Source organism: Meleagris gallopavo, chromosome 6, assembly GCF_905368555.1.
Source record: "Meleagris gallopavo chromosome 6, MGAL_WU_HG_1.1, whole genome shotgun sequence".
NCBI classification, from domain to species: domain Eukaryota; kingdom Metazoa; phylum Chordata; class Aves; order Galliformes; family Phasianidae; genus Meleagris; species Meleagris gallopavo.
The window spans coordinates 10,003,801-10,016,440 of NC_139409.1; the positions used below are offsets into that span (position 1 = coordinate 10,003,801).

Sequence of the window (12,640 nt, forward strand, 5' to 3'; positions counted from 1 at the left end):
CAGATAACTCCAAGGGCAAAACACTCATAGAATGTGCCCCTGTTGACTTTTCCTCTTCTCCTCTTCAAACACACCTCAATGTTATGTTCACTGTGTTTTGGACAATATTGTTATTACTATCTATGGAAATATGCTATTAGTTCATAGCAACAAAAAGAAGTGTCTAAAGCTTTTTCATAAAATACACAAACAAAAATGTTCACCTGGAGGTGTATAGGCATCCATTGATGTTTGCACCACCAACGAACGTCGTTTTGAGGGCATGGGGACTGCCATTTTCCTTTCTTTATGTTTAGCAAGAGCTGCTTGAACTGCTTCTGTGTGGACATCTGGAAGGAAAGACAGAATCAAGTTAGTGTTCAAATAGAAAAAAAGCTGTTTGTGAATTCAGCACATCCACACACAGGTTAGTTTGTACTCCAGCAATGTTGACATTGACAGCACCTATGAGATGATGAATGCCCAGGAACACACGGGATCTAAAAAGGCCTGCACCAGTACTTCTCATGGTAGAAGAAAAGGTAAATGTGAAGAGTGCTGCACCAGCAAACAAGTGCTTTGAGCTGTACCATTCTCCCAGAACACTTGCACTGTTTGAAGAGTAGAAAACTTGCTTCCTTAGAGCACATCTCCGCTTAATAGTGTTTTAAAAGAAGTTGGTACTTCAGCAACAATTACTGTTTTCATTGAGAGTATGGTGTATAACATTGTTTTTGAAATGAATTAGGTTTCTAATTTATATAAAAGTCAAAAAAATGGATTGAACGGGAACATTTGCTTGAATGGTAAGAGGTTCAAAGTGTCACAGCAACAATGGCAGTAGGTCCCCCATTCCCAAATCTTTCTCTTCCCTCTGACACTCAGCTTGAACAGTGACAAAAAAAGAGTACGATGACAGCTGGCCAGAGATGCAATGAGAACCATAAGCACTCTAAGCATGAGTCTTCCACCTCACAGATGAATTATATATACTCAGCTGGGATCAGCTGGATCCAAGTTTCCAGCAGGTCCAATTCTCCAATGTACAGAGCTTCTTGACACTTCATACACACATGCAGCTGTCTGCTTCCCCAGGTTAGAAAAAAGCCATTTACTATGTGTAAAATATGCCAATAACATGTTTTGATAATTAACTTGTTTGATGCAAATCTATTAAGTATTGCAAGTATACACTGAAAAAAGCCTGACTTTAATTTAATATCTTGCCATATTTATATTTCGATGGTCTTGGGAAAGATGTGCATAAAGAGACTAAGCAAAACACACGGTACATAATAGAAGTCACTTGTGGTTAAACAGCTCGCACACAGTGACCATCTGGCACATGAGTGGAAGAACATCAGATGATGCCTTTTCACCTATTGCTGATAGCTATAAGAATTGCAGCACCAATTGTGTGCACAGCTCAGCTACGTGCAGTGCTGAAATAATAGCATAGTGATGCAGGTCTAATCCGGAGCAATCCCATCTCTGCTGCCTCTGCTTGTAGGTGGACAGCATGAACCTCTTTCCTACTCCTGCAGAGATGCAGTGGCAGCTCTGACTGGGCAGTATTCCCTGAGAAAAGCAACATACAAGAGGAGAGTATAATGTGTACCAAAGTTACTTAAAGAGCTGATAATTGGACCACTCAGTGTATATGTCCTGCTGCACAAAGACAGAGAAGGATGACTGGAAGCATTAGATGACACATACTGCTACTAAGCCACAATGGCTCATCTGTAATAATGCTCCCTACCTTCCGCCAGGGCATAAGCACCTCTCAGTGACAGCCTGCAGGGAAGAGTAAATCTAAGTAAAAGAACTTTATCAGCTGCTTCTGTGAGCTGTTTTTTGCTTTTGTTTTAAGCTGTGAAGAGAATAAGTATATCAAAGCAAGACAAGCAGGAAGAAGAGCTGGAAAAGCACACTCAACAAGAGAAGAGCCACGAGGCTGACAGACTGAGACAGGGAAAGATGACAATGCTAACATCACACCAGAAATGTATCTCTCCTGTGAGTCCCTATTTCAAAGTAGAAGGCTTAAATTCTTTCTTATAATTAAAACCCGATGAAAAGTTTGATGGGAAAAATATCAGACTAAGAAAAAAAAAAGAATGTAACTCTTTACCCAACAGCATGTCCTCAAGGTAAATTCCTGCCTGCTCACTCCACACCAATCCCATTCATGTGCACAGGACTGAATGTGCTCACTGATAGCCTGAATTTCTTATCCAGCAAATGAGAAAAATTCTTGGTTTTCATTCAAAGGATAGAAATTAGATTTCAACCATCAAAATTGACCTTCTCTCCTTTTTTTTTTTTTAAAAAAAAAGCTCTGGAGCAATTTTATGAAGAGAATAAATGTTGCTGATCAAGACAGGAGGAATTACTTGTGTTTTATTGGATTTGGGATTCTTGAGTATTTTTTGCTAGGAGGATGTGAGGATTGCTACGAGGAGAGACACGAGGTGTAACCATCAAGTTCTTAAAAAGTTTTTTTAAAGGAAGACCACTGAAAAAAATCATTATTAAAATGCTTATGACAGCTGGATGGTGAATTCTAACTTGCACATTCTTGGATTTCTTTTTAATTCTTTTTTGATGCATGATGCACGATGGCAAACCCCTCAGCATAATTAAAACACACTTCGCAGGGTTTTGATTTTCAAGCAAGTCCACAGGAGTCCAGGAATTGAATTGTTTTCTTAATAAAGCACATGTCTAATATGTTTATTAGAATTGTTGGAATAAATCCAACAGGGCTGCTACAAAAGAAATGAAAAGCAGGAAAGCTAAAAAAGTGGAAAAGATAGAGAACTCTGACTAAGCGATAGGGAAGCTGGGGAGAAGAATTCCTCACACCTGCTCCTGGCTCAGCCTGCAAGGTTGACTGTTCTGATTGCTCAGAGCCAGGAGGTTACCAAGAGAGGACAGGAGATACGTCCAGAAAAGCCTATGGACAGACAGATCAGGTGGAGAGACTACCAGCAAGACTTCTGGGAGAGAGGAAAAAAGACAGCAGAAACAGTCCAGCTTGGGTGACAACTCTTCTGACACCATTCAATCCCAGAAATCAAAATTCTTTTGGTGAAATAAAGTGCACCTAAGTACCTAAAAACAGGCTAAAGATAAGGTAGAGGGAACAAATAATACACTGCATGGTCTTCTTTCTGAATGAAAAACTATCAGTGGGTTCTAAAGGTGCTCTGCAACCCATCTTGACAGTCTTGTATAACGTTGGACTTGTTAACGAACAGAACTGAAGCCATTCACACCAAGAGACTTAGTCACAAAATCCCAAAGAAAGCAGAGAGATGGAGAGCCAGATTGGTACTTACCAATTACAGCTGAGAATAACACACCGGTTTCAACACATCTACCCTGTAACTAAGGGTTGATGACTAGAATCTAGGCCAGACATGAGCCTAGGTTCTAGGGAAAGTCTGTTCCCACCAGTATCAGCTACAGGAATGCACTTTTCATATATATGCTTTGCTTTTATGTAAGTTTTTTGTTTGCACTCCTGATCAAAAAGCCAACTTTGTTGCTGCATTGCAAGGAGAGCATTAAACAAAACATGTCTAACATTCTTGTTCCACAGTTTTATAAAGTATGTATTTAAATCTAAATTGAAACAGCCATTTCTCACCAAAAGGTGACTGGTGTTTTGTTTTTTATCAATTTGAGCAAGAGTGTGGTAGCTCTTCGCCTTTAGTTAGGTGAAAGATTGGCCGCAGTGCACAACATGCACGTTATTGTCTCTCACACACGTATGTGTTCTCTTCATTCCTAGTGCCTGCCCACAATCCTAGCAGCTACTGAGAAAACACAAGGAGACTTGCAAAGGGAATTTACAAAACAGTAATTGGAAGCTCCTTGTACATTAAAGGGAGGAATAGTTGTGAAACACACTAGGGAAAAGTATAATGAGGGTGAGAAGTCATAACTGAGTTCCCATGGGGCCAGAAACTGCTTATCCCACCAAATCCCATCAGCACAAAGCAGTTTGTATTCTCCACGTATCACACACAGCATCTGCAGTGAACATCATATCAGAATTTCAAACTGACTCGGGCAGGGTGATGGCCCTTATCTTGCAGGTCTGACAAAAGCATCTGAACTGTCTTCTCAGTCTACACTGGCTCACTCACTTTAACTGAATTCATTAAAATCATGATTGAAACTGCTTCAAAATATAGATCTCCTGTTAATTTTTCCTGAAAATGAAAACTCTTAAAGTATGAAGATTTTGCCCATAGAAGTCACACAGTTTCCACATAGAGTGGTGTGCTACAATTTCTCAACCTTTATAAACTTCTAATAGAGTTTCAAGCACCTTGATGCACTCAAGCCCTGTGAAAAGCCTTAAGTCTATATGGAAAGCAATTGCTTTTAGGTGAAATGTTCTTTTATGTAGAAGTCTGTGACATTCTAACTATGCTGTTAGAGCCGATGAAACGACTCCAGGTCTGACCCTTCAAAGCACTCCTATAGCTAACAAAATCTTTACTGTTCCCACCTGGCTTTTCCAGAAGAAAGACTCAAGAGAAAATCTAAAGCAGTGAATAAAAAGTATCACCACAGCTATCTACAGCAGTAGGAACCACCATGCAGTCCCTTATCTGCCACTGTTCTCTACTGTTTCAGGTTGACCAACCATATGTTGAATTCAACTTGTGAGTTTGTTCTCAACGAATCAGTAAACAGGAGATAGATAAAGTGGCATGCTTGGGAAAGCTAATTGCGTACCTTATGCTGCTGCCGCATATCTGGTGTTCACTATTCAACCCAACAACTATTTCTTACAAACTGCCTGATAATTCCGATTTCTATTTGTATTTGTTTATTCTCTGCTTTTGTTTTCTACAGCTGCTAAAAAAGCATTCTTCTAAAGCGTGCATCCTTGCATGGCAGGGAACATCACCCTGACCGTACACTTCACAGAGACATCTCATTCCTTACTTGGGCCAGATGTAGAGCCTCTGAACGCTCAGAACTTTAGCTGCATTTGCTCCACAGGCAGGTCAAACACTCACCATACTGTAAGCAAAGTGATATCACCTCATGGGTCACAGATCCGGGCAGTAGTTAAGCAGGGATTGCAACACAGGGTGCTCCTCCCATGGTAAGCGTCAGCTCTATTAAACATTTCCACATTATAAAACCGTTCCTCACAGTCACTAAATAAAACACACCAGAAGACAAAAGAAAAAGTTTCTTCCGCTGTTCTTAACTCAGAGTTTGCAACTGTGCCAGTTAGTTCTCTTGCACCCAATTTGTCACTCAGACCTGTTTTTTTCTGAAACCAGTTGGTAGTTTTGCTAGAATCAGGACAACAGAAGTCTCTTCCCACCTGTGTTATATATATTAAATATATAACTTCAATTGCCTTTGCCCCAGTCTTCAGTTTCCCAGTAATTATAAAGCCCTGACACTCTGTATGTTACTTTGCTTACTTTTTTGCTATGCAAAAAAATGTCATCTTTGACACTCAATTACTGGGTGTTTAAGAAATACAAATATGGGAAAACAAGCTGTTGCCTAATTTTTGTTGTACAGGTGCTGAATATTCTAACAGAATTCCACGGTTTCCTTCTGAAGCAATTACACTTCTATCTCACCCTTCAGAGAACTTACCCCTGAGGGAATAAAACTGCTGAGAGACATATCTAAATGTGATCTGAATTCATTCCTTTCATCTCGTTGTCCCTTCTGTCTCATGTAAATCCTTCCCCCTGAGTTACTTCTGTTTTTTCTTGAGTGGGCCTTTGGAAATAACCTTTCTTCCTTTGCTTTCATAGCCAATTCCTGCTAACGGAATGGTATGACTGGGAACAGGACTGGCCCACTGACTCTGAGAAGGCTCAGTATCCTTGCTTTGGGTGGGATATTCCACAAACGTAGATTCACAGAATGAAAGAATCATGGAATGGTTTGGGTTGGAAGGTATCTTTAATATCATCTAGTTCCAACCCTCCTGCTACAGACAAGACACCTCCCATCAGACCAGGTTGCTCAATGCCCAATCCAGCCTGGCTTTGAATGCTTCCAGGGAAGGGACATTCACAACCTCTCCAGGCAACCTGTTCCAGTTTCTCACCATCCTCCCAGTAAAGAATTTCTTCCTAATATCTAGTCTAAATCTACCCTCTTCCAGTTTAAAGACATTTCACCTTGTCCTGTCGGTACACTTCCTTATAAAATGTCCCTCCTCAAGTTTCCTGTAGACCCCCTTGAGATACTGGAAGGCCACCATAAGGTTTCCTTGGAGCCTTCCCTTCTTCAAGTTGAAGAGCCCCAGCTCTCTCATCCTGTCCTTGTAGCGGAGGTGCTCTAGTCCTCTGATGATCTTCGTGGTCCTCCTCTGGAGCTGCTCCAACAGCTCTATGCCGTTCTTGTATTCAAGGCCCCAGAACTGGACTCAGAGCAGAAGGGCAGAATCACCTCCCTTGATCAGCATTGGTCATGCTTCTCTTGATCCAACCCAGAACACAGCTGGCCTTCTGGGCTGCAAGTGCATATTGTCAGCTCATGTTGAATCTTTCATCAACTGACACCCCCAAATCCTCCTTCTTAGGGCTGCTCTCAAGTAATTTTCCACCCAAACTGTAACTGTGCTTGGGATTTCCCCTACCCATGTGCAGGACCTTGCACTTGGCCTTGTTGAACTTCATGATGTTGGCATGGGCCCACCTCTCAAACCTGCCCAGGTCACTCAGGATGACATCCCTTCCCTCTCGTGTGTCAACTGCATCACTCAGCTTGCTGTCATTACAAACTTGCTGAGGGCGCCTCATTTACGGAGTGACACATTATTAAGATAAAGAAGGTTGATGCTCTGTGCTAATGAGTTTAGAATGCCAAATGATTTTTAATAAGAGGTTATTTATGTACATATAATACATATTTATTTATACTGTAGGAAAGGATCAGCCCTAAAGTCAGACATTGAACAAATGAGTGAAAATACAAATAAGCCTCTGCTTCAGGGAGGCCAGCACCTGGGGCTGCATCAGCTGTAAGAACAGGCAGAGAGGCAGCTTGCAGGAAGCAAGAGGAGCGAGGATAGCAATGCTGCCCCAAACATACTGCAGCAGCAGAATCATAACAGCTTCTGAGTTACTACAGGAAGGCAATTGAGACAATGAGAAATCAGCCTCCCAAAGGCCACGGACACTCATTATTAAAGGCTGAAAATTCTAGATAAGGCAATGCTAAGTATAGCAACAGTAAGCAAAGTAATTATACAGAGAAAAGGTTGGCAATTGCTGCCTTACAGGAAACTAGTATTTGAAAGCATGAAAGTCTCTCATGAGTTTAATCAGACCTTTGTTGTAGCTGCCATGGAAACGAAGGGATACACTGAGAATTCATTTCCTAATACGTGGCCTGTAAATACTCTGAGTAAAGATAATTTGGAAGCTACAACTATTGGAAATGCAATCAGGACATACTAAACAGGGTGAGACACGGCGAACATGCTATCATCAGAACAGATTACAGTTAGGCTTTGTTTTTTGATTGTCCTGGGCTAACAGCACTGGCCGTATTTTCAGGCATACAAAGGGCAAGTGATTTCACAACAATTGCTGATCTCACCCAATACAGATCAGCCCTTGCAAAATCATCTCACTCCTTGGAACGTGAAAGTAAGTCTGTATAACAAGGAATCTTTGCTGTGGGTGATGCTATAATGAAGTGGTGTCAGAACACTTTCACAGCATCTTGGGGCATTAAGATAGGAAAGCACACAGCCTGAAAAGTGTGACACCTCATTTCTTTCCAGCTGCAAGCAGGTGTGCCATTAATTCTGAAATATGGTATTCACACACAATGAATACCCAACTGAATGGAGGAACATCTGCTCTAATAAGACATTCATTTATACGAGGGCTGTGGAGGTTACTGACAGAAACAAACTGTTGCTTACATTTCAGAAAATTTCAGTGAGTAAGTTTTAGTCTTCAGGACATTTCAGCTGGGTTAATACTGGGTCTTAGGTTTTACTGGGAATGTGGGATACATGGATATCGAGGGGAAGTTCTGCTGACTTGTCATGAATTTGGGCCAAATTCTGTTGACCTGCGCAATTTTTGACAATGAAATATCAGCTTTTTAGAAAGCACCTGCACTCCCACAAAAGTGCCACGATAAAGACCTGGCTCCTCAAGAATGCTGCAGCAAACAAACTTCACTGGTGCAGGAAACATTGGGCTGAGCAAAGAGCTGTGCCACAAAATTGCATCCTATAGGTGCTGTTGAATAACTACAGGCACATATGAAGAAACTAGAAACACATGTTGTCATGCACTCAGAAAGCTTAATTCTGAAGAAAAAGCATGGCTATCATTTTGCAGTTTGGATGGCAGTAGTGCTAATCCATAATTTTGGGTGGAAGAGAAAAGCTGAACATACAGCTGGGAAAGCTGCATGGACAGATCGTGAAATACAGAGGTCATCTGACAGAAACAGAGGATACTAAACTGAAGACTGAACTCTTAATGACTCCACTGATAGTTTTGATGAAGGGCATAGTTTTTGCTAGACTTTGGAGCCTCCAGATATTATAACAAAGTTGATTTAAAAATGTTTTTTCTCCAAACTCTGAGATTGAATATTATAGTAACTCTAATCATAAGTGAAATAAAAAAACATGCAAGCTGCCCACTAATAATTTCCATCCCTCCATGTATTTATTATCGCATTTGTAATGCAGTCTGGAAGTCAACTTTGTATAGTGACTTCAGCTCAGGCCCCTTATTATGTGATCTGAAGTAAATCAACTTTCTATTCATTTCTCTCTGGAGATCCTTGAGTAATTTTCCTCAGGAGTTCTGCAATTATCCTTACAAATTTTTCTGCTGGGTCAAAAGCAAGGACATGGCCATATGAATTACATCTTTGCAAAGGTTTGCTTTCAACCTGTTTTTCCCCTGGTTGAGTGGTAGCTTGAAATTAAGTTTAGTATTAAGCTAAACGAAACAGGAGACAAATTTATTTCTGATAAAGTGTTCCTACAGTAAAGATTAACTTTTTCCAGTATCCCTTACCTCATGAAGGGTTAATACATTTTTCATTTTATGCTGAGCAGTCTTGATACATAGTACATTCATCATCTTTTTCTCCCTCCTTATTCTCTGGAGTAATGTTAAATGGCAATGGCTCAATAAAAATGGTTCCTTTTATCTTCCTGTTCCATTCTTTTTTCTACCATGCCCTACAAGTCCTATATTCTCATAGAGTAATTCGGTTTTGTCTTCTATTTTTCCTTTTCAGTTCTAGAAACAACACAGAATGAGACCTTGAACACCCTTTCAAAAATGCAAAATATAAACTACTGATATATTTTAGAAGCACCATAAGTTGAAAACATGCAAAAAGTCAGCGACCTTTGTTGCAACTCATGCACATGCTTACCTCATGGTCAGTGAGAACAAACGTGTGGTGAGGTGTGTAGCGAAGCACACAGAGCAGAGCAGCTCAGCTACCTTGGGTCTGCTGCCAACCCTCTTCTAGGACTGGAGCCTACAGGGAGTGCTGTTTCACTCCTCGCTTCCTTATTTCAAATGCCCCTCAACCCTATCTGGGGATGATTTGTGTTGAAGTTTAATGATCTCATGCTCAGTATAAGCCGCTCAGTCTTTTCCCTGTTGAACTGCAGTGTGGGAAAGGTGGCTGAGGAATGTGAGCTGGGACAGAGTTGTAGTTAGGATGCATTTGTTTTGGCAATATTTCCAAAAATCTCCTATATTAAGATGTCTTTTAAAAGAAATGCTGAGTGAGCTTGGAAAACGAACTGTTCTCTGCAGTGGTGGAATCTCTGGGGCAGGGGCTGGCAAGCCTCCAAGAACGGTGCAACAGACTGGATTTTTCTTTCTTGTCTTCAGAGGTTGAGTGAATGGGAAAAAAATCACGATGAGTGAGAAGATGAAGGGAGATCCTCGCTCCCAAGAGTCAGGGTGCCACAACCACCTGTCACCAGCAGTGCCTTTCCTCTAGGACACCAGCTGAGAGGTGCTGATTCCACATATGGTCTTTCTCAAAACACTCTATTTCTCAGCTCCCAACCCTACGCTCATCCAGTGTATGCCTATTAAAATCTGTCCATGTGATCCCTGTAGCACACGTGCTCTCACTTGCTGGTCTTCGCTCCAGGATTATGTGAACCCTGAGACACAACTGGTGCAATTCCAGCTATGCTGCTTCTTCTCACATCACTTCTGACATCTGCAAACATCAGTTCTCAGAACTCACTGGTCTCGTTTTCTTTAATTGCTACAGTTGTTCCAGGCAATGTAAAATGCTGGACATCTTCAAGTTGAGAAACAAGTGACTTAACAAACCTTGCCCAATGTATCTCCCATATTCTCATCTCATCAGATCAGAATTCTACAGCAGAAATCAGAATCAAGAGACACCACCTCATATGCGTGAATCTGGACATATTATATAACATTTCCTATCATTTCATGATGGACTTTTTTAGTTTCAAATTCTTATGGGTGCATAGATTTTGTATGCTTATGTCATAATTTTTTGTTTGTTTTTTAACTGAAAAGCAACAATCATAGAAACTGTATAAAACAGCTTCCGGCATTCAAGGAAGGTGCCTGGCTTTCAATGCTGAGATGGAGAACTAAGGCTTTTGCTCTGGCATAATTTAAAGGCAACAGGGAGATCCCTTTGGAAAAGTGAAGTTGGTATGGATTGACTTTTCATTTCTCCAAGCACTGAACACTCAGCTAAGGGCAGGTAACATCCTTGTTCTCTGGAGAGGACTTGAGTAAATTATGAAGGTCTCTGACAGAGAGATGTGCTCTGAACAACAAGGACTGGCTAAACAACACCAATCTGATGGAGATTCACTGTGATCAAGAAAAGCTTTTCTAATTAAGAGGATATGCCCATTTTGCCCATGGGGTATCGCATGAACTGCCACAGCAGAAGCTGCTGCTGTACTGAGCTGCAGCCTTTATGTGGCAGTAGAGCCCAGCTCTGCTTCAAACAGCAGTGAAGCTGGGTCAAACTCAAGAAGCAGGGCCACTCAGGATAGCTTACAGATCACCATTTTAAGCACCAAATTAGTGTGACTTTCCCTCCAAAACACGATGGCACAGATCATGGTATTTTAAATAATGGTGGCAGAAGCTTCGATTTATCCTGTAAGGGATTTCACTGTCAGAAGGAACAGGGAACAAACAGGTCTCTAGTGACTGCAAGGAAGACATGTAGTGCCAACATCCTCCATAAATCTCAGTAATCTACTGAGTTAGCACAGTTCATTTAGATAACATGATAAGACCATGAAGGTTAACCATTCAGGTTCCCAACTTGTTTATGTCACTGCATAATTCATATGTCCTTATCTCAATGCACTACAGCAATTCCATGGATGTGCAGCTTTCAAAAGCAGTTGAGAAACCTAGTTTTTAAACCGCATCAAGAAAATGAAGCTGTATGTCTGCCTGTGGTTACATCTACATAACCCCTATTGACTTTATTCTATCTGTATGGAGAGGTGCTGGTCTTCTCTCCATGAAAACCCATGATATCACATGCAGGAATGGCACAAGGCTGTCCAAAGGAGATCTGCACATCAGGAAGAATTTATTTATTATTAGGGTGGTCAGACACTGAAACGAGCTTTCTAACGAGGTGTTTGGTGCCCTATGCCTACCAGCATTCAAAAGGCATTTGGGCGACGCCCCCAATAATGTTTTAACTTTTAGCCCTGTAGGGGTCAGGCAGTTGGACTCAGATATCTTTGGTGGGCACTTTCAACAGAACTATTCTATTTCTATGCTATTTCTAAATCTGTGCCTGATTTTGCAGAGTCACATAATTTGAGCCAGATCAAGCCAAATGCTGACACCCATTCTTCACAGAGGCCAAAGTCAAGAGCAAGTCAGTCCTCCCCTCATCAGCTTTTCTTGCCTGAAAAGTCACTGGCCAGAAAGGTCTCTTGCCAAAAATTAGTAATCCAATCTATGAAAATATTTGGCTTCAGCGCCAACTTGAGCCCCTAGATAATGTTGTAGTATAGGCACAGGCTAAGGAACAGCAGCTGCTAGGAGAAAAATACTGCCATGATCTACATTTGGCAAACCTTTTCAAATACTGCTTCCGAGTGGGTAAACAGTGAAAGAATTTTATATTTAGTAGTTAAAAAAACAAAACAAAACATCTTTTTGAATTAAAATCAGCTAAATTAGCTGCTATACTTGCATAAATATTTCAAGCCTGAATTGATTAAATTACTTAACTTATGGCATGATCTAATTCTTTAGACATCTGACAAACTATCAAAGTTGATAATGTCATGGAATTTAATGATTTCAGTATCATTTCCATATAAAAAGTAGCCAGGGAATTTTAAAACTTTCCAGTTTTAAGGAATTAGACCACATTTTTAATGGTCTAATTGGCAGAATTAAAAAAAAAAAATGATTTTGAAACACAGAACACACTGTGAACTCTTACTGAAGAAATAACTACCATAAGCTCAGAGTCAGATTTATTTAGAATATAAAAATTATAGAAATCAGTTCTTCAAAATTATAGTGCTAAAAAAGTCTGTTAATGAAATAACAATAATAAAGAGAGATGAAAAGGGAAAATGTCACAGCCTGATATTTTCCACAATAAGGGAGAATAAATT

General features: G+C 40.6%; 1 protein-coding gene across 5 annotated transcripts in view; it reads right to left on the reverse strand.

Annotated features, from left to right (window-relative positions):
• Positions 1 to 12,640, reverse strand: part of DIP2C (DIP2 acetate--CoA ligase C (putative)) — a 290,423-nt gene that overhangs the window by 108,897 nt on the left and 168,886 nt on the right. For all 5 annotated transcript variants that reach the window (XM_085227048.1, XM_085227047.1, XM_085227045.1 and 2 more), the window contains one exon: positions 204 to 329. In XM_085227048.1, coding sequence (XP_085083174.1) covers positions 204 to 329 — 126 coding nt within the window. The remainder of the gene's footprint in view (positions 1 to 203; positions 330 to 12,640) is intronic.